This window comes from Pempheris klunzingeri, chromosome 5 (assembly GCF_042242105.1).
Source record: "Pempheris klunzingeri isolate RE-2024b chromosome 5, fPemKlu1.hap1, whole genome shotgun sequence".
Classification (NCBI taxonomy): domain Eukaryota; kingdom Metazoa; phylum Chordata; class Actinopteri; order Acropomatiformes; family Pempheridae; genus Pempheris; species Pempheris klunzingeri.
In genome coordinates this window covers 2,301,684-2,328,727 of record NC_092016.1, presented here as the reverse complement: position 1 = coordinate 2,328,727, position 27,044 = coordinate 2,301,684, and the positions used below count along the sequence as shown (strand labels likewise).

Sequence of the window (27,044 nt, the reverse complement as noted above, 5' to 3'; positions counted from 1 at the left end):
GACATCTGCTGTTGCAGAAACAAAATCAATCAAACAATCTAACTAAATCTCTATGACTAAACTAAAATAATATGAGTGTAAGAGTGTGTGTGTGTGTGTGTGTGTGTGTGTGTGTGATAAGGCTGAGGAATGTGAGATGGGTCCCACAAAGGTGGGGAGAGAGACCAAATGGTGATGGCCAGACCCCCTGGGGTGTGGGTCAGAGGCAGACAAAGGAAAGCTAAGTGCTGTTAGCTTAGCCTTGTCCCTCAGTGGCCTGTTGCCAGACTGTGTGTGTGAGAGAGATAAAGGTGCAGGTTAAGACAGGATGGTTAGTTTGTAGGCTAACATCAACTAAACTTAATGGATGCACAGTAATCTGCAACACATCACAATAATCAAACTCACTGAACATTAAAACAAGTCAATACATTAACAAGGGTAAACCATGTATGCAGTAATGCTATGCTAATTATGCCCAGTTAGAGTTTGTTACCAGTCCTTAAAAGGGGAGACGAAGTGTCCTTGAGGGTGCTGCTTTCTCAGCTTGTTGCTGGAGGAAAGGTGTGGTTCGTGTCCGTGCTGTGGTTGCAGGCTGGAGGAATCCGGTCGCTCCTTTGTTCCTGTTAGTTAGCAGCTCTGTGCTAACTTGCTGGTGTGCTCCTGTTGTTGGTTATCAGCTGGCAGACTCTGGGTCGTGCCTGCTGGCGCTGATCTGCTTACTTCAGGCAGGACCTTGTGTCGCTACCATGAAGGAGGTGGCTGCTCTGGACAGACCACACTGAGGCAGAGCTTAGCTGAGTTGAGCTGGTCTCTCCTCTTCAGGAAAGATCAGGAGAGCTGGTCTCTCCTCTGCAGGAGGAGAGGGAGCAGGAAAGACCTGGTCTCTCCACTTCAGGAGAGACGATGAGAAAGAGAGAGTTCAGTGGGGGTGAACTGGTTTTGTGGGCCTGCGGTCGTAAAATCATGTGTCCCCTCCGGCCAATGGCGACTGTGGAGCTGGGCGCGGGGGTGATTTCACACCTATCTGTGAAACTGGGGGGCATTGGGGAAAGGAGCCCAATAGTTTTACAGACAAAGAAACATGCGGTTTCACTATGTGTCATTCACTGTATAGTGAAGCCCAACACCCATTTATTGTATAGTGTATTTTTGCAGTGTGTAAACAGTTCAGCGTATCACCATCGTCAAATACACGTCCAAGCACGCTGTATATACTGTATATACTGTATACTGTATATACTGTATATACTGTATATACTGTATATACTGTATATACAACCATATCCTGTCCTCGTGTATATACTGGAACCTGTAGATAATCGTCCAATATCATTACATTGCTTTTCATGTTTTCATAGTCTCTCTCTCTCTCTCTCTCTCTTGATATATATATATCTTTATCTCATATATATATCTCTATCTCTATCTATATATCTATATATCTATAGATATATATACACTACTCACAAAAAGTTAGGGATATTCGACTTTCAGGTGAAATCTATGGAAAATGTAAAAAGTAAATGCTACAGTGATATTATATCATGAAAGTAGGACATTTAAGTAGAAGCATGCACTGGTGATTTTATTCATCTTAAACTATTTATTGAAAGAAAATCTACCAACAGTGGTAGGTAAACCACAACAAAACATGTTCAGTGTCTCAATAAATTGGGACGTGGCCAAAGGACGTCCACTCCTCTCCTTTCTGTGACTCTTCCAGTCTCTGTATCACTGTTCCAACCTCCTGATGACACTCTGTGACCCTCTAAGCTCAGTGAACACCTCCGTCTGAGGACTTCCTGTTTGAAGCCTCCAGTGTTGAGGTGCTGCTGATCAACTGTTAGGTGTCGTCTTGGTCTCATGATGTCAGAATGTGAACAGCAGGATGAGGAGGACTGTTTAAATACCAATTCTAACTGAAGCAGGAAATGTATTGGTGGATTCATGGATCAAACCTGTTATGAATGTTGCTGTTAAGCTTCTTGTTAGAGAACAGCAGCTGGTGCAGAAAGTACTGAGACACTGAACAGTTGGACATGTGCATTCAAAGGTTTAGAGAAGGTCACATTAAGTTCACCTGGAAAGGTTAGAATGCATTTTAGGTTCATCCTGAAATTTCACCTGAAAGCTGAACATCCCTGACTTTTAGTGAGTAGTGTGTATATATATATCTATATCTATATATATTATTCTTATTATTTTTTGTAACTTTTGTTATCCGATTTCAGCTCTTACATGCCAGTGAAATCCATCCCAGTGTGTCCTGAGCATTACAACCAACAGCCTCACGCTGACCTGTTAAAACTCCCTTCACACAGGACTGCACGCACGTCGGCAGAGCACATGTACGATAATGTGGTGCGTAACGGTTAATCCATCAAACCTCGCCTTTGTCCAGCTGAGACGCTCCGTAATAGTTCACAAAAAACAAACCTACTCTGCAAACTCTGGCTGAGATAAATGAATATGAGATTAAAAACACGTTCTGTGACCATGTTCTACATTAACTATACTTCCTTTATAAGACGTCAAATAACAACATCATAGAAAATCTTTTTTTTTTTTAAATTTCATGTCAAGAATTTGAGTTACATTTTCTTCTCACTCTGTGGACCATTGTTGGGTAAAAACAGGGAGGGTTTTGGACTCTGATTCTGTTCTCTAACTTCCCAAATGAGAGTTTGCATCTGTTGTTTACTCTGGACTGAATCCTTCACACAAGAGGTTGTACCTCAGTCCTTCTTCTCTGGGAACAGAGCAGCAGCAGCAGCAGCACATCACAAAGTTTACACAGTAAGTTCTTCTCCGTTTATCACTATTTTGGACCAGATTTAGTGTCATTAAGATCGTTTAAATAACTCTTAACGCAGCATAATGTCGGTTTACTGATATGTACCAAAGATTAAGAAGACAACTAGCAAATGTGGAAAATAAACTCAAGCGCCACTGACGTGTTTGTATTTAGCTGAATCCACATCGATGTGCATGGAACATTTCATTATCTTACAACTTTTCTTTATTTTATGATGTTTGATGTCATACACTACTCACTAAAAGTTAGGGATATTCAGCTTTCTTATTTCAGGATGAACCTAAAATACATTCTAACCTTTCCAGGTGAACTTAATGTGACCTTCTCTAAACCTTTGAATGCACATGTCCAACTGTTCAGTGTCTCAGTACTTTCTGCACCAGCTGCTGTTCTCTAACAAGAAGCTTAACAGCAACATTCACAACAGGTTTGATCCATGAATCCACCAATACATTTCCTGCTTCAGGTAGAATTGGTATTTAAACAGTCCTCCTCATCCTGCTGTTCACATTCTGACATCATGAGACCAAGACGACACCTAACAGTTGATCAGCAGCACCTCAACACTGGAGGCTTCAAACAGGAAGTCCTCAGACGGAGGTGTTCACTGAGCTTAGAGGGTCACAGAGTGTCATCAGGAGGTTGGAACAGTGATACAGAGACTGGAAGAGTCACAGAAAGGAGAGGAGTGGACGTCCTTTGGCCACATCCCAATTTATTGAGACACTGAACATGTTTTGTTGTGGTATACCTACCACTGTTGGTAGATTTTCTTTCAATAAACTGTTTAAGATGAAGAAATCACCATTGCATGCTTCTACTTAAATGCCCTACTTTCATGATATAATATCACTGTAGCATTCACTTTTTACATTTTCCATATATTTCACCTGAAAGTCGAATACCCCTAACTTTTAGTGAGTAGTGTATGTCTGATGCAGCTCTATGCAGGAAACGTCTTGACTATAACTTCATATAGATTTCAGCTCTGCACTGAGAAGATGCGGCTGCTGTTCTCACTCTGTGTCCTCTGCCTGATGGCTCCTATTAGCTACAGTCAACTTCAAGGTCCATCTGGTTCCCGAGGTGAGAGAGGACTTCCCGGGAATCCTGGGTGCCGTGGGATGAATGGTCCTATGGGAGCTCCAGGTGAACCAGGTTCAAAAGGTTGGTATTACTTATAACGTGACTTGAAAAAAATGTTTTCTGACCAAACTCCAAGCTTGTTTTGTAGCCACAGTCTTATAATCTGCCTCCTTATAGTTTCTTCTCTGCGTAAGATAGCTTTGTTTCATTTCTCTGCTCCTCAGGGGATCCGGGAATTACAGGAGCTCCTGGATTTCATGGATCTCGTGGACGACCTGGAACCTGTCTGCGGCGTAGACAAGGTAATAAACTTCATGGAGTCTATATAGTACAGGACAGAAGCTCAGCTCAAGTCTGTTTCAGATGATGAACAACATCATGATGAACAACACCGATGATGAACGCCAGTACGCCTTCCTCACAAAGGGTGGATATTCTGATTTTCATTTTGCATTGGTTTGTATTACATCATTGGCTTGTATTACATTGTAAGGTGCATGTTAATGTGCTGATCTTTTATTCATTTATTTATTTGAAAGGGACAATGCAGTTTAACAGACTGTCAAATGACAGTTTATAGCTATTGCTAATTCTCAACTCTTGTCCCCTTGTTGGGCGTTAACATGCAAAGTATAGTTAAAAATATACAGGTGTCAATATTATAAAAATCACATTACGCTGCAGATGTGAAATTACGATAAGATATAGAAAATACACACAGCACAGTACTCAGTAAAACACATACAGTGAGTTGCTTTTAGCCAGAACTTTATGGAGAAAGTTGTACCGAATTCAGATTTAGATGGTTTTCAACAATCTTGCATTTACGTAAAATTCATTCAGTGTTCAGAGAACGACTGAAGGTAAACGTGGAAGACACAGTCAGCATTTGATTTGCAGAGGTTGCACATCTCCACATGTGCACACATGCAGTATATGTGAGCTCCACATTGTTGCAAAGCCCTGAAACTAAACTTGATCTGTTAGATCCAGATGCTACCAGTTCCAGCTGCCTGGACCCCGAGGCCTTAAAGGAGAGGCTTGCTAAGTTAGAGCTGGGTAAGTATGATAGGTAAGGACAACAAGGGAGAATAATTTCACTAAAATAAATTAAGTTACAGCACAATTAGTGTTTCTAGGACATGGAACAGTGAACATGAACATGTTAGTAACCCTCAAACTAACTCACAGCACTGACAAGTGGGTGATATATTTGAAATGTTTGTTATTCTATAGTCTACAAGTCATGTTTGTCTCTGCATGTTTCCCAATTTGTCTTTTACTTATTTGCAGTTTCAGTGCATTGATCTCTCACAGCCACAGGACAAGATCTTTCTTGTTTATAAAAAAAGTTTCTCCTGTATGTAAAATGTAATCCTGATTGACTGACTGATTGATTCTGCTTGCTTTTTTCCCCTCAGCCATAAACTACGACTTTGTCCGGAAGGTTGGTCAGAAGTACTTTGTGTCCTACAAGGAGAGAGACTCCTTCTCCAGAGCCCTGGAGCTGTGCTCCCAGAGAGGCTTAGAGCTGGCTCTGCCCCAGAGCGAGGAGGAGAACACTGCGCTCACTCAGTTCTTCGGGGACGTTTACAGAACAGCCTGGATCAACGTTAACAATAAAAAAGCAGAGGGGAATTTTCAGGTCGACACGAAAAACCGACCTCTGACCTTTACCAAGTGGGGAGGAGGGCAGCCGGACGAATCCATCCAGGACACAGGCTGCACCATGCTGTCAGAAAACGGCATCTGGAGAGTGACGAGCGAATGTTTCCTGAACGCTTACATCGTCTGTCAGATATAAAGAGAAGAGGTGTCGTGACATCGTCAAGTCTTCCTTCAAGGGAGAACATCGATATACTCAAAGACACAGTTCATGTTGTTTGACTTTGATCAAGTGAAGTTCTGCATAACGTTCTCGAGGCTTCAGGGTTGGGGATGGAACTGATATTTCACTGTCAATGCAGCTGTTTGATCACAGTAAACACAGATATTCCCACCAGCTCTGTTGTCATCTGTCTTTGTGCAATGAAGCAACACTTTGGACCATTTCTCCCTCTCCCCCATGACTCCTTCTTCTTCCACTTCCCAGCAGTGTGGACTCATGAGGTTGACGCCATTGTTTTGTAATGTTTTGTTGTTGAACTGATGAGCTCAGAGTCATTTGATTCCAATGTATCGCACAATTTGAAACCAGCTCCCAACTGGGACCTGTTCTTGATTCCCTTCCCTACACAGAGTTGTCTGTTTCATATCATCATGACCAGAGATCGCCTCACATCTGCTTAGTTTTCCCCCATGGTGCACTTTGTTTGGGCAGGTGTGAACACAGTAATCACACTCCAGCGCCAATAAGAACAACCATCCCAAGACCCGTTAGAGGAGGGGGTCTCGGTTCGTAATCCCCAAGCTTGAACTAAACAGCACCTGTTATAGCCAGGTGAGCTTTGCATTCTGGGATGCAGCAGAGCACGCTACTGGTAGCATCTCTCTGGAGAACGAACCAAGGTTCAGGTTAACTTGCACTGTGGCGTTTCTCTCACAGAAATATGCACCAGTCCAGAGCGCAGGATCTTCTTCCTTCCTCCGGCCACAGACAAACATCTCACAAGGTTTGTCGCGTTGCCTTTTGGTTCCCTTGGATTTCTCTACTGTGTGTGAAAAGAATGTGAACCGAGGGGAGAACGCTCCAAGTTCACAGACCTATCAAGTGATTTGAGCCACGACAAACAACTTACAGGCTTGAAAATGTCCTTAAACGTCAACACAGCTGCTGCCAATGACCTGTAACTTCTGCTGATCAGAAAATGTAATGATTTTGTATACTCGTCTCTACAACATTCTCCAACTACTACTACAACATAGATATGCTTTCTTTATTATGGGTCGTATTGCAAACATCCCAGACTAAAAAGGAGTTAAAATGGTCTCAGGTCAGGAGAGACAGTCTTTAGAGAGAGGGAGGGTTTTGGACTGAGTTACATCCCAAATGAGACGTTGCATCTGTTGTTTACTCTGGACTGAATCCTTCATACATGAGCTCTACCCAATATCTCAGTCCCTTTTCTCTGGAAGCAGCAAAGAAGCAGCAAACCCAGCAGATCGCAAGGTTATACAGTAAGTTCTTTTCTGTTTATCACCGTTTCGTACTAGACGTGGTGTTATTAAGACCTTTAGATAAGCGATGAATGATTGAGACACATCACATTAAACTGCATGTACTAACAGTAAATTGCTGCTTATATAGTTGTCACATCTGTAAATACTTGCATAGAAAGTCCTCTTCCTCTTTAACAGGCTGTGGACTGTAGTGTAGTGAGAAGACTTCATCTACACACACTAAATATTCCAGTTTTTGGCCGCATTTAAAAAAAAAAAAAGACATTATTCCTGCTAAACTGTTTACTTGGCTAATGATAATATTCTTTGGGTCATTTTTGGAGCAGCAGCAGGTTTGTTCAACCATGCAAATACTCCCTTTCACCAACACCTAATTCAGAACATCCAAGAGGAAATATGCTGTTTACATGTCTCATATTGAATGTGGAGTGTTGTCACATTGGGAATAACAGCACAACGTTACTGTGCATGTAAATGTACTCAGTGTTATTTTGAATTATTAAGTAAGCACTTGATTTTTGGTGTCACGGGGCAAAAAATAAAAAATAAATAATCCATAAAATCCTTTCAGCATATTGGACTGCAAGTGGTCTGAGAGGAAACTAGACTTCTGCACAGGTCACCTCTTGGCTCTGTGTTCAGGCGGGAGACTTCGACCAATCACAGGTCCTCCCAGGCAGAGTGCTCCTGTCGGTTGTTCCACTCAGATGCCAATGAAAGTCCTGCAAAAGCACTACACAGCAAAGCAACCGAGGCGAAGGCAGCAAAACACGAGTCCGCGTCAAGCAAAGTGTTTCCGAACTTCACGGTGACGCTGCCAACGTCATTATCCTGTGAGATCTAAATGTGTAACATCATTATCAGACCTCTTCCACGTGGACTGTACGTAGACTCAGCAGGCAGCGGGTGGCTATGTCGAGTACCGCTGATAGCTGAGCCTCATCTGCAAACACTAGCTAACGTTGGAGCCTGAAATCACAGTATATCATGTGGAAGAGCTTTACAGGTGCACAGGACTGTAATTCTCATAGGACTGTTGCTATACAATATAATGGCACTGGGATCTCAAACAGGATCAGGATCAGGATCAGGATCTGACTTCATTTTCCTGCACGTGTTAGAATATACAGAATATTTCTGATACAGACGGTAAACAAGAAACATCTTAACTAGAATTTCATATTGATTTCAGCTCTGCGGTGAGAAGATGAGGCTGTTCCTCTTAGTGTGCGTCCTCTGTCCGATGGCTCCTATTGGCTACAGTCAATTACACGGATATCCTGGTCCCAAAGGTGACAGAGGATTTCCTGGGCTCCCTGGGACTACTGGGCCACCAGGGCTGGATGGTTCACCTGGACTTCCAGGTTTAAAGGGTGAAAGAGGTGGGAGCTGACACCACAGCATCTCTGAGCAGCCTGCAGCACGGCTTTTATTTGAGCTCTGAACTTTGACTGCTATGACATTTGCTAAAACCATAAGTAAGAGATTATGCCATAAATGATACAGACAGACAACATATGAAATATAACCATTAAATGGTAAATTAATTTAGTATATTTCCAAAACTTAAGCACAACATCAGTTCTATAAAGAGGAAGGATTTCTTATTCTCCCCACCAGACGAGCCCTGTTCATTTGGGTGATTTAAAATCCCACACATATATCAAATGTGCCAAATACCTTGAAACTGATCAGATACTGAGATGTTTAATGGAGGACAAGCCCAGTGTGCTTCGGTCCGTCTGTTTCTTGTGTGGATTTTGATTGGCTGTCAGCGCTTCTATCGCTCGTCACACAGTTTAAATGATCTTTAAAATGACATATGTGTAGTTCTTGTGATAGTTATCCTCCTCGGTGTGGATGAGCTGCTAGCTGCTGAGACATTTAGTGTTTTTATGTATTTGTCCTTCTCCTACAGGTGACTCTGGTAGAGCAGGAAATATTGGACTACCTGGACTACCTGGAGAGCCTGGAGCGCCTTGCAAAATATGTGGACAAGGTTGTATATGAGTATATATTTCATTAGGATTATCCATCAATTACTATTGAAACTACCATTTTATTTTTGTTTCCATTTGCTTTATTCATTACAACAACCTGTGCAAGTCTCAGTGTTTTCATTGTCCGGCACGAGGACACAGCAAAGAACACAAAGTTTCTTATAGAAGGAGTGAATATATATGGTATTTAGGCTGGTATTTATTTGCACCTATTAATCTTAAAACCAGTAAGACTTAAAATTATGGTTCTCATTGGGAACCATTCTGAGAGAACTTTAGTTTTACTGCCGGTTGTTTTTAACAACAGGTCTAATGTGATAAATGCTGTTACTGTGATATAAAACTACACATGCCTGGTAGTTCTGTAGTTCAACATAGTTTGGTATGAATAAAAAGTAGCACGCATCTTTCCCAACACACTGCTCACTGCATCATCATTACTTTCTCTGAGCTCTTTTGCTGGTTGGAAACATGTAACCAAGAGACAAATGAGGACGATAAGAGGACTGAAGCTGAAAATGAAATATGGGCCTTAGACACACACATACACTACTCACTAAAAGTTAGGGATATTCATCTTTCAGGTGAAATATATGGAAAATGTAAAAAGTGAATGCTACAGTGATATTATATCATGAAAGTAGGACATTTAAGTAGAAGCATGCACTGGTGATTTTATTCATCTTAAACTATTTATTTGAAGAAAATCTAACAACAGTGGTAGGTATACCACAACAAAACATTTTCTGTGTCTCAATAAATTGGGATGTGGCCAAAGGACGTCCACTCCTCTCCTTTCTGTGACTCTTCCAGTCTCTGTATCACTGTTCCAACCTCCTGATGACACTCTGGGACCCTCTAAGCTCAGTGAACACCTCCGTCTGAGGACTTCCTGTTTGAAGCCTCCAGTGTTGAGGTGCTGCTGATCAACTGTTAGGTGTCGTCTTGGTCTCATGATGTCAGAATGTGAACAGCAGGATGAGGAGGACTGTTTAAATACCAATTCTAACTGAAGCAGGAAATGTATTGGTGGATTCATGGATCAAACCTGTTGTGAATGTTGCTGTTAAGCTTCTTGTTAGAGAACAGCAGCTGGTGCAGAAAGTACTGAGACACTGAACAGTTGGACATGTGCATTCAAAGGTTTAGAGAAGGTCACATTAAGTTCACCTGGAAAGGTTAGAATGCATTTTAGGTTCATCCTGAAATTTCACCTGAAAGCTGAACATCCCTGACTGTTAGTGAGTAGTGTATGAGCTCCAACTTATTGGCAACTTGGTGACTGAATGTTATCCGTTTGGTACAGATTCGTCGAGTCCAGACCTGAAAGCCTTAACGGACAGAATTTCTAAATTTGAACTGGGTAAGTATCCTTTTCCAACACTATATTCTGTCTGATACACACACACACACACACACACACACACACACACACACACACACACACACACACACACACACACACACACACACACACACACACACACACACACACACACACACACACACACACACACACACACACACACACACACACACACACACACAAGCAACATTTCACTGAGCAGAAACTCAGTATTAGCAGATGCTCAATGTTAAAAAGATGTTACGTGACAGAGAAGACAAAGCAGGATGTGATCACATGATTGGGGGGGGGGGGGCGACCAATTAATCGACGTCATTGGGATGTTTTACAAACTATCATGGCCATGAATTAATTCATTCACATAATGATGATTAGGTCACACAGATATGGGCGGGGACAGCTCATCTCCACCTGCACGGCTTCAGGGGGGACAACGAGAGGACTGAGGTGTTTCTACCAGCCTGATCGCAGCGATTATTCTTCAATGAGTTGTTCTGTTTCTTTAATGAACTTTGTTGAATTTATTTTCATTCTCAGTGAATCCTTTTTTGAAAGCATGTCAGACGAGCAGCAAACAGCCAAACCTCGGCCTCTCTAAACCAAAGAGCTGCACTAAACCAAAATATATGCACTCCATTCACATGTAAGAATCAGAAATATCGAATACATGTTTATATCGAACACCGGACTTGGAGCTTAAGGTAAAATGAAGCAGATTAAGTAGACAGAGGACTGTGTTTCTGCTCATGAGAGGAGATTAAATACTTTTACTGTCAGGAAGAACATGAACTTGAGAGTCAGGAGACCTGGATGCCAGAACTATTTGGGGTTTGTACCCGATTCACTGTTTCTTTCTTCTTTTCAGCTATAAACTACGACTTTGTCCGCAGAGTGGGTCAGAAGTACTTTGTGTCCTACAAGGAGAGAGACTCCTTCTCCAGAGCCCTGGAGCTGTGCTCCCAGAGAGGCTTAGAGCTGGCTCTGCCCCAGAGTGAGGAGGAGAACACTGCGCTCACTCAGTTCTTCGGGGACGTTTACAAAACAGCCTGGATCAACGTTAACAATAAAAAAGCAGAGGGGAATTTTCAGGTCGACACGAAAAACCGACCTCTGACCTTTACCAAGTGGGGAGGAGGGCAGCCGGACAAATCCATCCAGGACACAGGCTGCACCATGCTGTCAGAAAACGGCGTCTGGAGTGTGACCCGCGAATGTTTCCTGAACGCTTACATCGTCTGTCAGATATAGGAGAGTCTTATATCCCATGTAAGTCGTGCTGTAAGGTGAAGGGTCCATAAATCTGATCTTAGAAGGTGTTTGAGCAGGGCAGAAATTATGACTTTAGAGAGAAAAAGAAAAGATACACTCATACTAGTGAATTAAAAACATACTGACCTTAAACTCATCGTCGTTTTGATGGAGATGTCATGGAAACAGAAGATATTCATATAAGAAATGTTTGCTCTTAGATGTAATTCTTTATTTCTCACCACTATCCTTGAGATGCATCTTCATCTCCCCTAAAAATAAAATAGAAATGCATCAGCAGCATTTACTATTATTATTATTATTATTATTATTATTAGCAGTAATAGTTTTAAGTGTCAAAATAATTCAAAACAAATGTGACTTTACTTTTGGTGTCTGGTCAGTGATTTTAAGGGACAAAGACACAGACACTTTCTTAATGGATAGGAACATATACATATATTTATCTATACTTTTTTTACTCAGTGTACATAAATCAATCCTCCTATAATGCTTCAATGTAGAATTATCATGGAAAACAGCATGGTTACAGTTAAAACCATCCCCCTCTGATTAAACAACAGTTGATTAATCAATTAAAATGGACTCACCATGTACACAAGTTTGTCATTCTCCCGTTTCATGGTAGTCGGTTGAAAACAAACGATAACTTTTCTCTTCATCGATTCAAACTGTGAATATTTTCTTACAGTTTCCACAATCAATTCCTCAGCTGCAGCACCTGTTGTAGTTAGCTTCCGGTTTGGACCATGAAAACCCTCCCACTTAAGATGTGATTGGTTAGATTTAATATCAGTGACAGCGAGAGCGCCAATCACAGAGCTCCGGGACACATGTTTTACCTAGCAACTGGGCAAAGTAAGGTCCTGATTGGTTGTTTTTTTTTCTGTGCATGATTTCACCACCAATAAAAACCAAATTGCCGCAGCGACCAGGAAGGTTAATTTGGATTTAACAACATGTAAAACTTCTTGTGAGTTATTCAAAAACACAAATAAATACATAGAATAAAACAGGATGTGGGTAAATAAATCTATAGATTTTTTCAGTGTGTTCAGTGTGCTAATAATGAGGATCCTAACCTCGGTCCTTTTTAGTTTAGGACGTCCTACCTTATTAACATACAGACATAGAAATAGAAAAATAAATACTTCTAGGTGTATGGAAATGTAGAACTCAATTTTTGCTGTTTAATTTCCGACTTTTATTAATTTATTTGTTTGTACATGGTCGATTCATCGTCTCTCCCGACTACTACAGAGTTTGCGCTTTTATTTTGAAAGCGAATAAATTATGGAGACCTCTGATTAAAATGGCGACCGCAAGAACGGCACCAGGGAAACAACGTCACACCAACGTCACCTGTACGTAGACACGTCAACACGTGATGATTATTTAAATACACATCCAACGTCAGTGAGTACGTATCGCAGCAGAGTGGCGCAGCGGAAGCGTGCTGGGCCCATAACCCAGAGGTCGATGGATCGAAACCATCCTCTGCTAAGCGTAGTTTTTTTGTAACAGAATATTTTTTTGTGATGTTATTTAGCCTTACATTAACTGCGATCTCATTTTATATAATACATCTCACTCCGTATTTGAACTCCGTGTTTTACCACCTTTCTTATTAGTGCAGGAGGTGAAGGGGAAGAGGGGTAAAAAAGGAGAAAAGGGAGGAAAAGTGTGTAAGAAAAGACTAAATCTAGTTTGATGAACGTATTTCTAGTTGCTTGGACACAAATAGGAAACGTTAAATGTTTGTAAAAGGTTGTGAAAGACGCCACGGAGGGGGTTCGAACCGTTAAACTGTGTAAGCTAACTGTTAGTTAGCCTGTCTGTTAGCTAAACTGTATTCACTGTGAAACGCACATCGCCTTATTTGATGTCACCCCTGGTGTACAATATAATAGCTGCTACACAGTTACACAAACTATAAAAACAGTAACGGTGTCGTTTATTTTACGGTCGTTTCTTCTCTAAAACAAAGTTTTCGGTAGCTAGTTAGTCCCACAACATACTTACTGCGGCTGCGCAGTTAGAGAAGCTTTTGGATTGGTTGTTAATGGAGGGTAGGTCTCTTTTGATTGGCCAGAAATGGACCAATGGTGGTGGAGGATTTTTGAATCGTCACAAATGGAAATGAGGAAGTGGGTTGATATTATTATTATTAATAATAATAATAATAATAATAATAATAATAATGCATTTTATTTGTAATGCACTTTACATCAGCAAATCTCAAAAACATCAATAGGCAAATCAACAATTGAAAAATAAGTGAGCATCATAAAAACAGCAAAAGAGAAAGGATTTTAGTAATAGATAATTAACACTGTAAACAGTCAATTTCTCTAAATACTGGCTTCAATATTTAATATTATAAACATTTATGAGTTGTTATCTTGGTTGATTATCTAGGAATATGTAAATATTGTTGATATTTGTAGAATAATTACATTCAATTATCATATTTCTTAACTTTCTCATTTTCAGTTTGTTTTTATGCAGCAAAATGCAAGATGACAGATTCCTTGTATTTGTGAACTTACTGAGCAATGAAGACAATTCTGATTTTGATTCTATTTGTGTATTGTAATCAAGATTTGATTCATATAAACTACCAAAACAGTAACATTAATATTGTAGTTGTGTGTATTGAGTGTGGACACAGCTCTCACTTAGGTTATACAGGGACCGGATGGCTCGTAGCAACGAACTCGACACCCCATACTCCCGCAGTGCAGGATTTCAATCAATCCATCTTTATTTATACAGCGCCAATTCATAACAGCGTTATCTCAAGACACTTTACATAAAGAGCAGGTCTAGACCAAACTCTTAAATTAAGAGAGAGACCCAACGATTGAGGAATTCAAAATTAAGGATTGAAGAAGGATTCGAGGATTTGCCTAGTGACACGGTCATAAGCCTTCTCCAAGTCCACAAAACACATGTGGACTGGATGGGCCCCCTCCAACAACCCCGCAAAGGTAAAGAGCTGGTCCACTGCTCCACGACCGGGACAGAATCTGCATTGTCTGCATTGGGACAATCAGGCAGAGTCTCCTTTGCAGCACCCTGGAGTAGATTTTTGTCAAACTAAATAACAAGAAAAATAAAATAAAAAGAAGAACTGAAACAAAAATAAACATATTTCTGGAATAATGAGCCAGCAGGAGGACAGGTGCAGCTTTACAGGTGAAATTCAATGACTTTTTCTCTTTAAGACGTCAATCTTCCTCCACATGTCTAACTGCTCTGTCCCACTGTCACACACACCTTCAGTGGTAATATCTTCAGTGGGATTTTATCCGTAGTGTAAATGAATGGAAACATCCTCTCAGTGAAGGTGTGTGTGAAGGTGTGTATGTGTGTGTTAGTATCAGGATCGGAGAAGGACAGCTTTCCTCTGGTCCAGTCCAGATTCACTCTGATCCTCTGATGCACCTTCTGCACCCACAGGTCAGTGGGTGGAGCTGATGGTGACACTGGGCAGTATTTACCTGCGTAGTGTCCTACTCCCAAAAATCCAGTCCGCATGGATCCCTTCTTCTGGACAGACTCTGCCAACACACCCACGCTCCAGCATGTACTGTCTCCAACCTGGACGTCCCAGCTGTGAGTCCCCGAGCCGAAGCCCTCGGAGCCCAGGACAGACCCACATTCATCAAACCTCTCTGGATTATCAGGAAGCCGCTGTTCCTCTCCTCGTCTCAGGCTGCTCAGATCTTCAGACAGGATGAGTTCTGGATTCACAGTGTTTGGGTCCAGGATCACAGGAGAGTAGGAGACCACATCCTTCATCTTGTTCCAGATGTTGAAGGTGAGGTTGCCCAGGTGTTTGGCCTCGTCTATCAGAGCTCCTGAGGGCAGCCCTGGATCCTCCAGCAGGAGGCGCTGCTGGACTCTCTCCGCTGCAGCCTTGTAGTTGTTGAGGAATGAGACGTCTTCAGCTCTCAGCTCCTCCTCTGTGGCTCTGACTGTTTCTGAGAGAGCTGCCATCTCTCTGTTCAGAGCCTCCATCTTCTCCGTCATCATCTGACTCTTCTGCTCCTCTTCCTCCCTCAGTGCAGCCATCCTCACCTCCTCTTCCTCTTCTAGGAACTGATGAAGCTTCTTAAACTGCTCTCTAATCCGCCTCTCTGTGTGTCGGGCCTGGACCTTAATGTACTCTGCTGTTTGGTCAACGTTCTCCTTCTCTCTTTCAGAAACCTTTAACTTCTCCTTTAAGGGCTCCAGAGTTTCCTGAAGTTTCTCTTTGTGCTGCCGTGCAGCTTCATCGATGGGTCTGAATCTGTGGTTGGTGTGTTTTTCTGAATCTCTGCAGACGAGACACACCGGCTGCTGATGGTCCAGACAGAAGAGTTTGAGTTTCTCAGAGTGCAGACTGCAGAGAGCCTCTGAAGCTCCCTGGTCTCCCTCCTGTAAGAAGGCCTCACACAGGTTCTTTAACGCCAGGTTCAAAGGTGGTTCTGCCTTTGAATATCTTCTCTTACAGAGTGGACACTCCTGTGTTTGTTTCTCTCTCCACCAGCTCTTCAGACAGTCTTTACAGAAGCTGTGGCTGCATGACAGAACAACAGGATCTCTGAAGATGTCCTGACAGACCGGACAGCAGAGATCCTCCTCTGATCTGGAAGCCATTTAGTCTCTGAGTGAAGCTGAAATCACAGCAGACAGTCATTCACGGCTCCCCCCTCCCCCACTGAAGTTCACTTTCACTTTGCAAACAGTTTTCACTCACACTCACAGTCAGCGTGTGGAGAGTCAGCAGGTGTAGGTGTAGTTCTCCACTTCTTCTCTCCGTCGCTCAGAGGAAGGTGTCAGTTTGGTCTGAAGGTGAATCTGATCATCTGCTCGTCAGTCCGTGCATCTCTCTGCAGTGAAGAAGAATAACAAGCTGCTTCCTGGTTTGTCTCAGGTGAGTCAGGTGAGAGGCGGAGCTTCACAGACATTGGACAAAGATCAATGAGTTCAAATATGACTGTTTTATTGTTTTATTCTGTTCTGTTGAAGTGGAGCGTGAACACGGGGGCTGAAATGAGCTGCAGCAGCCGTGTCTGGTTAATGTTTAATGTTTTTTTTAGTAAACCTGAGTCAGTAGGACCTCCAAAACTGAAAGATTATACACAATATGGGACCTTTAACATTATCATATCTGCTCACGTCACATGTTTATCGAAAATGAGGAAAAACATACATGAAGATTAAGCCATCAGAGTCACAGTGGATGCTGAGGACACTGTTGAGATGGGATGGGATGATACTGAAGCGGCCAGCAGAGAGCATTGTTGTTCCACATATCAACATCTCCAACTAACACTCAGATGAGCTCTCAATTATTTTCTGTTCATTGTGTTTTGAGCTGTTTTATGTATTTCTAATCCTGCCGCTCTCATGAGATCCGTCCCATCGTGACCAAACAGAAGAGGGCAAACTCCTCTCTGGCATGAAGTCTCTACACATTCAGGAGTGAAGCTGCAGAAGCAGGTTTATTTCCAGAGCCATGCTGCCAGAGTCGCTCCCAACCGCACTGACTGGGGAAATCTGTGGGAATATGAGTAAAGCCTGATGCCCCCCCCCCTTTCCCCTTTCACCAAAGGGACTGAACACCTCTTTTCTCCACTGTGGTTGCACTTGGAAACTCCAGTGTGAGTAACTTAATGAATCTGAAGTGCTTAGAAATATCATCATCTCTGTAGTCAGGGAAAGTTCCAGTTACTATCATTTCCCACATCACGATGTGACGCCTTCAGGTAGCTCATTTTGTCTTTTATCTACATGATCTATAATCTATATTCTGTCTATTATCATCAAGCAGCAAACCGTCACATTGTAGAAGCTGGAACCAGAGAAGATTTTTGCTTGAAGAATAACAAACAATCAGATTAAGTTTCATTTCTACAGATTCGTTTTGTGCTGATTAACTAATTGTTTCAGCTTTATCTTAAATTACATGTTCAGGCTGAGTGATTTTAGGCCTTCAATCAAAACCTCATGGAGTAGTAGTAGATTGTCATGACCTTTACGCACCCACTCAGTTCCCTAAGACAGTGGGTGCCTCTGCAGGTGCCAGAAAAATGATCCAGCAGCTCAATTAATGGGACAAAATAGAAATTATAATCTGATGAAGACAAATATTGAGTCTGTTGTGACACCTGAATTATGGGATTAAGAGTGCATGAAAACTGGTTAAAGGCAGGATCTGCAGAGTTGGAGAAACTAGCGAGAGAAATGATCCAGCTGAAAATATCGCAGCTTCGACTCAACTTTTAGCTGCACTTCTCTGCCATTCTAGCTTTAGACTCCCATCAGTCTCTGTGTGAGACTGAGACAAATGAATGAATACAAATGGGAACATGACAGGTTTGGGTTGATGAGCCGCTGCCCAAACAGACCACATCACAGGCTCGGCCCCTCAAGGCCTCCTGGGAGTCCGCACTTCAAATGAGCTCCTCCTCGACACCTTCAGGGCCTTTGAACAGCACAGCGTCTCCGCTAACACCTGACCCCCACCACCACCAGGACCCCGGGGGGAGCTGAGGTGATGGAGGAGACGGTGGTCCGCTCCGGTGCATCTATTTGCTGTCCCCTTTTTTCTGTCCTCTCTCTCATACAGCTGTCTGTCTGTCTGTCTGTCTGTCTGTCTGTCTGTCTGTATCTCTATTTCAGTCTCTCTCAGGCCTGACCACATAATGACAGACCTGCTGTGTATTAAAGGACCCTGCCCATGCATCCTCTCCCGGTCACCTCCCTCTTCACGGGCCTTTATAAAGCCCTCGCACACAGGACTGGGGGGGGCACTACTTTTCGAAAAAGAGGGACCCTGCACAGGCATCTGGAAGGCTGTATAGTTCCCAACGCCACCTCTTCAGCCAGGATCTCCCGTTTAGACGCCGACCATGGACAACCATTCATATAACTTCCCCTCAGACTGCACCCCGCTCACCAACTGCAAGTCTGCCCGCAAGCCGGCCGGATCCACCGTGGTGAACATGGGCAACACTGGCAAGAATCCTCCCCGGGACTATCTAGTCTGGTCGCTGTGTAACACCTTGTACGTTAACTTCTGCTGCCTGGGATTCATGGCTCTCATCTACTCCATCAAGGTGAAAACTCTTTCTCCTCCTTTCTTTCTTTCCAAGTTTTGTGCCACTCTTTATTTGTAAAGTTTAGTTTGGTCTGTATCCAAGAAATGTTTATGCTGAAGATAAGATGACCGAGCAGGGCATTCATCACTGACTTTAACTCCAAATCGGTCCTATTAAAGGATACCTCCAGTATGTTTAAACTTGGGCTCTATTTTTTTACACATTTCGTGTCCTGTGTTGTATCCAAACTAACACTTTAAAACACAGAAGTCACACAACAACACAAACTAACTAACAGATCGAGGCAGCAGCTCCTGTGTCCTGTTCTCTTAAATCCCTGTTTTAGTGAATGTAGTCTGGTGTGTGTGCTGTTTGTGGTTAAACCAAAAGGATCTTCCAGGTCTCTCTCTGTAGGGATCCTTTCCATGATGCTGTCACACACTTAGAATAACAGGTGGCTAAAACAAGCACTTTTAGTGGACATACTACATTGGACAGATTACTTTACAGCCATTGTACCTCATTTGGAGCCTGTTTTGAAGCGATCTACTGGACCAGTTCCAAAACTTTTGCACCTTCTAGTCTTTTTGAACCCACAATATGTAAATATAGGGCCCGGGCCTAAAAATACCAGCGTTATCCTGTAAGTGATATTAATACTGAAGTTAATATTTAGTCAAACTGGCTGATAAAACTGTTTTGTTATACTTGGCACAATTTTGAACTCCATTAACAATATGCAGTATAACATTAGATGTTAACAGTGCCTGCCTGGTGTCACCTAATCTGCAACAAAACCTTCGCTCTGATTATTCGAAGCCTTTTGCAATGAACGCTGGCAGAAACAGACAAAAGGTGGGCCGAGCTTACGAGGAAAGCTGCAAAACAATAAGCATGTTGGGACAAATGGTATGTTGGGAAATGAACCGCAGACAAACGGCTGCACCACAAGATCATTTTCTAAGGAGTAAGAGGGACTGAGCCACTACTGCTCTGCTGAAGTAAAGGACATGTCGGCATGTCTGAATTTAGAATACCAGACTTGTGCACGAAAACCTGGGTAGAAGGACGACGTGTTCAACCACGTAAAGGCTCTCTTAGCAAAATCTTAGCTGTGTTTCAAGCACTGAAGAAGCTGTTCAGATGGCACACACAGCAGAAAGCTGGTGTGTCCTCTGCCGCAGGAATGGGGCTGTGGAGAAAGAGGAACGTGAGCCAAAACAAAAGCTGTTCCTCAAAGATCCTTGAAACTGTCATGAGCAAACTGCATTACTACCTGAATAAAAAAGGTTTCGCAAAAGAAGTCACCACAAAATGGTGTATGCACCCTTTATTTAAGACTCTTTAAATCCGCCTGCACTGGGCGCAGCTCTGAATCACAGGCCCTCGTATTGGCTCAGCACTCAAATTAAAGACAGTGACTGGCTGCTCGTCTGGGGAGTTAAAAACGGCGTAATTGGCATCTTCCTAATGGGCAAGTACTCATGGGAAATTAGAGAGTGCTAGAGAAAGACTCAGCTTGGTCAGTTCCAAAATACACGGATACCAAGGTCTCTATATCGCCCCGCCCTTGCACAACCTTGAATCTGAGTTCCATGTGGAAAAAAAATGGGAATTATGGGACGAAAACATGACTGAACAGTACGATAAGCTTTTGTTTGCTCTCCTCCTCTCAATATTTACAGCACACATGGGAGCAGACACTAACTAAGCATGTTCTTTATGTACATGAGAAGTATTTATCTGGACCTAAAGCTTTGAAACTGTGATTCTTCCTCTCTGTATTAGCTGATACTGACTTCAGAGTGTGTGTGTGTGTGTGTGTGTGTGTGTGTGTGCAGGCCAGGGACCAGAAGACTCAGGGCAACCTGCAGCTGGCACAGGAGTGCTCAGACAAAGCCAAGTGGTACAACATCCTGGCGGCCGGCTGGAACCTTCTGATCCCCCTCCTGGCCGTCGTCCTGCTCGTCCTCCTGCTCGTCCACCTGGGGACGTCCCAGGGTTCCTTCGACTTCTTCGGGGAGGACGGTTTCCAAAACTTCATGAAACTGTTCAGCTGGTAGATGAAGAAGTAGTTTAAAATAAAAACACACACACACACAAAAAAAAAAAACAGATTAGTCTCAAAAAGGGGTATTTGATTGGATCCAGCAGATGAAGTGATAAAGGTCTAAGGATAAAGGTCTAAGCATTAAAATAATCCTAATTGGTTTGTGTGTGTGTGTGTGTGTGTGTGTCTCCTTGGGATGCACCGTCACTAGTGCTGGTATGAGATCTTCGGCCGTAAAAGACTAAAACAGGACATTCGACAAGTATCTGAGAGTTACACAGTAGATAAAACAGATTAAAGCTGGTGTTCTTCAGCCTGAGCTGTAATGTCAGCATTAGAGGGAGTTCATCTTCTCGGTGCAGACGTGAAGTTTGATGGAATACTTACAGTAGCAGCCTAGGAGCTGAATCACGGGCTGAGAGAACCGAGCGAGCAGCTACTCTGGGTCATTTTTGTTGCTATTTATTGTATTTATGTTGACTGGAAGCGTTTGACGAGAGCTGAAAGGATCTCTAGTCGGGGTGGAAAGAGCAGAGAGAACACAGGACTGTGGAGCCAAAGATGATGAGAAGCCACAACATTCACCTCCCATTGATAGTCACTTATTTTTCCTCTTTCAGATTTAGTTTTTATCGTATTACTGTTACAACATACATCTATTTTTTGTCATTCTTCATGTATTTTTATTAGTATTTTATTGTCTTAAGTATTTACATAATGTTAACGCCGTCCTCTGAGTGAGCTTAATAAATCAGATACTGTAAAAAAGCAAATCAGCCTTAATTTACTCCTTTACTTATTGATCTGATCTTCCTCAGATCAGATCCCCTCTTTGGGCTCTACTGCTGCACCTGCACCCAGTTTTAAAGTGCTTTTCTTTTGGGGCTTGGTAGGTTTGAGGGAACGGGCACGTCATGGTTGTTTTCATCCCAGCTGCACCAGCTATAAACAGAACAGCCCTCAGCTGTAAGGCAGGGCCGCCCAGGCAGACCACTACAGAGGAGGCCTGCAGCGGGACGACACGGCTCATTCCCTCTCAATCTGCTGCCCGTCCGAGCAGTTAGTACAGATTAAACTGGGCCAGGACAGGGTATTCTGCTAAACATGAGCTGGGGGGTCAACATTACAGATACACGTTGTGCTGCAGAAGTTAGAATACAGTTAAAACTCCACAGACAACAGATATGGAGTTTTTCTTTTGCTGTAACGCTTCAATGGACAGAATTTCTTGTGTTTTCATTAAATTAGAGAGGATGTTTAATGATATATATATATATATATATATAAGTTTAAAACAAGGCTCCCTTCACTGACTCTGGTTACCGTGAACGGGCCGTAAAGAAATAAGACCACTGCAAGAAAACTTTAGTTAGACGACAAACACTTTAAAGGCGGATGTAGTGGCAGAGAATGAGTCTGTACTTGCATAACGGTGTGTGAGATACACCCACTGAGATGCCCCCTGAGCAATATAGAGAGCACATGTGACTGTAGCGTCACACATTATTACGGTGAGCATAAACGGTAAAGAAGGTTGGCAAACTGTGTGTTAAGAAGTGACTGAACAGGCTCAGGCGGAGGCAAAATGCTTCTACATGTCTGTTTCAGCTGCCCTCCAGAAAAAAAAACAGAAATCACTCACACCCTCAAAAAATAGCTTTAATAACCATTCTTCTGTTCTGTTCCATGATTTGACCCCAACAATAGAAATAAAGCACATCTCCTTTGAATCCCTCCAACAGTAAACCTACAAAACCTCTCACATCTTATCTGAGAAATAATTAAATTAAATATAAATATAAACCAAAACATGATCTTTCATAGCAGGAGAATATATTACCAGTGTGATCAGAGCAACCAGCATTACTAATGATACCTGTGGCTCATTTTTGTGGTGAGACTGTTGAATTTTCAGTCTTTTCAAACACTTATAATCCTTAAAAGTGAGATATGTTTTAAACTACATACACTACATCCCCAGATTTTCACAGGGTGACTACTGACTTAGACCTTTTCCCTTTCATATAGTCTGTATGTTGATGCTCCTGCTCCCTCGTCTTTGATGACTTGGGTGTCCTGCTCCTCCCGACCTCCCACCCTCTGGACTCCCATCATATTAGCAGCCTCTCCTTTGCTCGCAACTTTATTTATACGCACCCAAATCACAGCCTGGAGCTTCCAGCTTTCTATTTTGCTCCTGTGGTCGGAGAGAGAAACGCTTGCAGATGTCTGAGCCGTGGAGAATTACAGGCTGGGAGCCGGCCCTGCAGAGGGAGGGAAGGGAAGGGAAGGAAGGGGGGGGCGCTAACTTCTTCTCTGCTGCTCTTTCTGGGGAGCTGTGGAGGTCTGGGAGGCAGGAGGACACATGCACTTCAGTCAGGCTCAGCAAACACTCCTTACCCCCCCCTCGCCTTAACTAAAACCTTTACTCCGACCTAAACTTAACCACGACAAGATTTAATGTTCTCTTTAATGAAATGTGAAACAAACTTAACCCTAAATTGTTGTTATCTTCTTTCAAAATCTTTATTAATTTAACAGCAAATCCTAAAACAGCTCATCTTGGTGCAATGTGCTCATTTTAGTTTACATTTTTTCACTCTCACAGGGTAGCTGCTCCTGTGTGAATTCCTCGTTCAAACACAGAGGACTATGTGCAATATGTTGTGCACTTTGCCTTTATTTTTATCCACCTTTAAGGGTCAGCCTGGAGGCCTCCAGAGGCTGCAGTGCTGTGCTGCAGCCCACAGTGCAGCTGTGGTGACACATGAAGCCTGTGTGCAAAGCTGGAACTGCACACAAGATGGTGCCAGAAGAAAGCAGGTGGAAAGGGTTCAGTTTGGGGGGATTATTATTATAGAGGTGACTGCTGTCTCCAGTCATACTGACATACTGATGATATTTGAACTTATAGATCTGAAGCAGGTTTCTTGGTAGTCTGTTTAGAATAAACATGCAAAAAACAAAAAAAACAATAGGAAACATACAGACATGCAGTTTTTATTCTTTTGTATTTTCCATTAGTTTTTATTTTTATTTTGTTGTTAATTTTTGTTTTCAATTCAGTTAAGTTTCAGTTTGTGTGCATAGAGAGTTTTTATTGTTTAGTTAGTTTTAGTTTTAGTTTGTTTTTTTATTATTATAATCTAAAGTCTAGTTTTTATTTTCATGTCAGTCGACTAAAATGTTGCCTAGTTTTAGTTTTTAGTTTAGCTTTAGTTCACTATAATGACACACACACACACACACACACACACACACACACACACACACACACACACCTTCCTGACACATTATTCTAGCAAACAGACGCTCTTTAGACGTTTTGATAATTACCACAGGGGATTATTAATCCAACTCAGCATATTTGCCTTTGATACATATTTACTTACATTTTTCTAACCGTGCCATGTAAATGAAGGCTCGTCGTCTTGTGGCTGGACAGCCTGGATACGAGGAGTCTAAACTTCAGCCTCCTGCCTTTACCGACATTTTCTCAGCTCTACATGTTAAACTTCTTGATCTGTCTTCTTCATTAGACGTGTGTTACACAACATTTGCTCAATAAGAACACCCAGGAGGCAACTACAGTACCACAGTTATCCAATTCTGCTGTGAATTCAGATTTTGACATCGTCAGTGGGAAGAAACAGGCGTCATTTCTTTGTGTGTTCATGGTGTTTTATAAAGAAGCTCGTGTGGAATGTGATTCACTGTGATAATGGGGATGTGGTATAGCTGTTAAACTGGTTTCCACGCCCTTTGTTCTCTACTGTTTTCTGCCCCGACAGCAAGTTAAGTCATCACCAAAAGCAGAGCTGCATCTTCGCACACCACACGCAGCTCTCTCTCTTTTTCTTTTTCAGCAGGTTAAAGCACAAACTGTTCCACAACCAGTTTAAGTGTTGTGAGAGCTGCAGGGAACACGAGGCATCAGTATCTCATTATCGACGATGACCCACTAAATTACACCAGCCATGGTGCCAAATGTGAGACTTGCAAAATCTGCGATTCATTACGTCTGAACTCTCATATGGTCCTGCCATGTGGACAAAATGTCTGAGCAGTGGGTTACTGTCCCCCCACATCCCCCCATGTCCAGTGAGTGCTGACCCCTTGTGGCCTGCTGGACGGTCAGAGGAAGACACCAGCAAAGGATTCTCTGGCTTTGCCCGTCCAGCCCCCATGAGCTCAGTGGGAAAGTATTTTGTTCTCCTCCTTTATGGAGAAGAAACATCAGCTACACCTTGAAATATAACAGCAGTCCAGTACAACATCACCACGAGTTACAGGCTAGAAATGTATCTGTGATGCCTCCAGTGTTCAGAGGCTTTTATTTTGGTGTCACTTGCTCTGTTGTCTCTATAAAAATAGAGAGGAGCAACACTGCAGCGAAGTTTGCATGAGATATATTGTATGCAGACAAAAAGAGGGCATGTGGACGTATGGACTGATGTGCATAACATTTTAAAGACTAGTATCCTTGTAAAACACAAGATTACATCAGCAACACTGAGCTCACACATAAACAAACAACTGTTACAGTCGTGACTTTGATAAAGACACTCACCTTTTTAATACCTGCTTGTTTTTACCTGCCCTGGTGAAGACTCAGCCCACTTAGCAGTGAGCTTTGGTATTTTTTGAAGTATCAGTCCAGCTCTGCTTTCTTTGCTGTCTCATTTTGTCGTCTCCATAACTTTGATCTCGTCTGTGAGGAGATCAGATGCAGCCTGCACTTCAGCGTCCTGTGTCATGTGGCCAAGCAGCGAAAATTAAGAAAATAAGTGCTTAGTAGTTCCTTATCAACGTGTTTCTATGCTGGTTTTCAGCTTCAGATCTCTGTTTTGTGCTCTCACTGCAAAACAAGTCAGTGTTTGTGTTTAAAGACAACGACCTGGTAGCTCCAAAAAGTCTTTTAATCAAACACAGATCTGAACCACGAGAGGTTCGTTTCTTAAACAACCGACTTCCACACTTCAGCCTAAAGCTGCTCCAGGTGCAGTGTGACCGGCTGAGAGGACTCATGCTGGCTGCAGAGGAGGCTTCTGCAGCCAGCATCTCTTCTTAGTGCTGCTTATGCATCTATATGTTTCCTAAAAACTCTCAGCAGTGGATCTGACTGTGCTGCAGGTTCATTACTCGTCCTGCGGGACTTTATTTGTAATGTTTGAGAGCAATCTGGCTGTTTTGGTAGAGATGTGTAGTTTGGCAGCGAGCCAGCTCATTCATTCATTCATTCATTCATTCATTCAGATGAATATAAAGGTAGCAGCTACTGTTCCAGAGGCCAACACAAGTAAACATTTCACCATAAGGGGAAACAATTACAACATTAAAAACCCAAGGCCAAAGGGAGCAAAAAAAATAAAACATAAAGAAGCAAACCTGAAATAAATAAACCACAAAAAACAAAAAGAAATAAAACTACTAATGACAACAAGTACCTGCAGAAGATCTAAAACATCTGCAGCGTTTACACTGACTGACATGATGACATGGAATGAAATAAAAAATGACAGATATTCTGGAGGAAAACATCCTGCGAGGAGAGTCTGTGATTTTAAAATCAGTGATCCCAGAAGTTATTAGTGATCCATAAATGTCTCACTGTGGACACGAACATGATGCTCTGCTGCTCAACAATATACAAAACATGGTTCAACACCAATCAAATATTCAGTAGACATGTGAAATAGTTTTTGGTGCATTTATTATTATTATTATTAAACCTGAGTTAAATTATGGTATTCTGGGAATTATAAGTTATAGTATAATTACACAGAATCATTTAAATGATATACATGAACACATACCAATTGTAAACAATGCTAGAATTATTATTATTATTATGCTGAATTATTATTATTATTATTATTATTATTATCATTATTATTATTATTGTTATTGTTATTATTATTATTATTAATCAAGTTCCCCTCACTGCATATTTGGTAAATAATCATTATCTTTAGACAGTAGAATAAATAAAATACTGTAGGGAGCTCAGTCATTCTTTAAGGTTTTACAGCAGCATCATGCAAATATTAGTTCATAAACAGATAATAATAAAAGATAAAGAAAGATAAATAAAATGTGTGTAATGACCCTGTCACACCAAACTGTCTCTACTCTGAATGATAGATTTTAGATATTTATATAAATATAAATACAGGATTTACTTTTCTTCTCACATCTGTTTCCACTGGTGCTCTTTACATTTACAGTCTCATACATTCTCATTTGCATAATGACAGTTAAATTC

At 42.0% G+C, this 27,044-nt stretch overlaps 4 protein-coding genes across 8 annotated transcripts; 3 read left to right on the top strand and 1 right to left on the bottom strand.

Annotated features, from left to right (window-relative positions):
• The first annotated feature begins 2,710 nt into the window (after positions 1-2,710).
• On the top strand, positions 2,711-5,876 carry LOC139201687 (mannose-binding protein C-like). 2 transcript variants are annotated; one of them, XM_070831080.1, is made up of 5 exons: positions 2,711-2,778; positions 3,777-3,964; positions 4,108-4,185; positions 4,877-4,942; positions 5,305-5,876. In XM_070831080.1, exons 2-5 carry the CDS (start codon positions 3,799-3,801, stop codon positions 5,685-5,687), a joined length of 693 nt encoding a protein of 230 aa, XP_070687181.1. In that variant the 5' UTR covers positions 2,711-2,778; positions 3,777-3,798; the 3' UTR covers positions 5,688-5,876. The 2 variants fall into 2 exon arrangements, with proteins under 2 accessions (XP_070687181.1, XP_070687180.1); XM_070831079.1 differs by having other exon boundaries at positions 4,871-4,942.
• Positions 5,877-6,922: 1,046 nt separating this feature from the next.
• Positions 6,923-12,565, top strand: LOC139201511 (collectin-43-like). Of its 4 annotated transcripts, none has more exons than XM_070830846.1 (5): positions 6,923-7,000; positions 8,196-8,385; positions 8,922-8,984; positions 10,310-10,366; positions 11,235-12,565. In XM_070830846.1, exons 2-5 carry the CDS (start codon positions 8,211-8,213, stop codon positions 11,615-11,617), a joined length of 678 nt encoding a protein of 225 aa, XP_070686947.1. In that variant the 5' UTR covers positions 6,923-7,000; positions 8,196-8,210; the 3' UTR covers positions 11,618-12,565. The 4 variants fall into 4 exon arrangements, with proteins under 4 accessions (XP_070686947.1, XP_070686943.1, XP_070686944.1 ...); XM_070830842.1 differs by having other exon boundaries at positions 8,922-9,002; XM_070830843.1 differs by having other exon boundaries at positions 6,954-7,000; positions 7,575-8,385; positions 8,922-9,002.
• Positions 12,566-14,874: 2,309 nt separating this feature from the next.
• Positions 14,875-16,306, bottom strand: LOC139200958 (nuclear factor 7, brain-like). The gene has a single exon (XM_070830146.1). The coding sequence runs from the start codon at positions 16,280-16,282 to the stop codon at positions 14,888-14,890; it is 1,395 nt and encodes a 464-aa protein (XP_070686247.1). The 5' UTR covers positions 16,283-16,306; the 3' UTR covers positions 14,875-14,887.
• A 2,234-nt stretch (positions 16,307-18,540) lies between these two features.
• LOC139202013 (interferon-induced transmembrane protein 5-like) lies at positions 18,541-20,792 on the top strand. Its single transcript, XM_070831474.1, has 2 exons — positions 18,541-18,747; positions 20,571-20,792. The coding sequence occupies exons 1-2, from the start codon at positions 18,541-18,543 to the stop codon at positions 20,790-20,792; spliced, it is 429 nt and encodes a 142-aa protein (XP_070687575.1).
• The last annotated feature ends 6,252 nt before the right edge of the window (positions 20,793-27,044 follow it).

Excerpts from the sequence above, each read along its gene's own strand:
- LOC139201687 (XM_070831079.1), top strand. The coding sequence starts at position 3,799 with ATGCGGCTGCTGTTCTCACTCTGTGTCCTCTGCCTGATGGCTCCTATT. Across the intron at positions 4,186-4,870 it reads CTGTCTGCGGCGTAGACAAG|ATCCAGATGCTACCAGTTCC; the intron begins GTAATAAACTTC and ends TTGATCTGTTAG. Across the intron at positions 4,943-5,304 it reads GCTTGCTAAGTTAGAGCTGG|CCATAAACTACGACTTTGTC; the intron begins GTAAGTATGATA and ends TTTTCCCCTCAG.
- LOC139201511 (XM_070830842.1), top strand. The coding sequence starts at position 8,211 with ATGAGGCTGTTCCTCTTAGTGTGCGTCCTCTGTCCGATGGCTCCTATT. Across the intron at positions 8,386-8,921 it reads AGGTTTAAAGGGTGAAAGAG|GTGACTCTGGTAGAGCAGGA; the intron begins GTGGGAGCTGAC and ends CTTCTCCTACAG. Across the intron at positions 9,003-10,309 it reads TTGCAAAATATGTGGACAAG|ATTCGTCGAGTCCAGACCTG; the intron begins GTTGTATATGAG and ends CGTTTGGTACAG.
- LOC139200958 (XM_070830146.1), bottom strand. The coding sequence starts at position 16,282 with ATGGCTTCCAGATCAGAGGAGGATCTCTGCTGTCCGGTCTGTCAGGAC.
- LOC139202013 (XM_070831474.1), top strand. The coding sequence starts at position 18,541 with ATGGACAACCATTCATATAACTTCCCCTCAGACTGCACCCCGCTCACC. Across the intron at positions 18,748-20,570 it reads CTCTCATCTACTCCATCAAG|GCCAGGGACCAGAAGACTCA; the intron begins GTGAAAACTCTT and ends GTGTGTGTGCAG.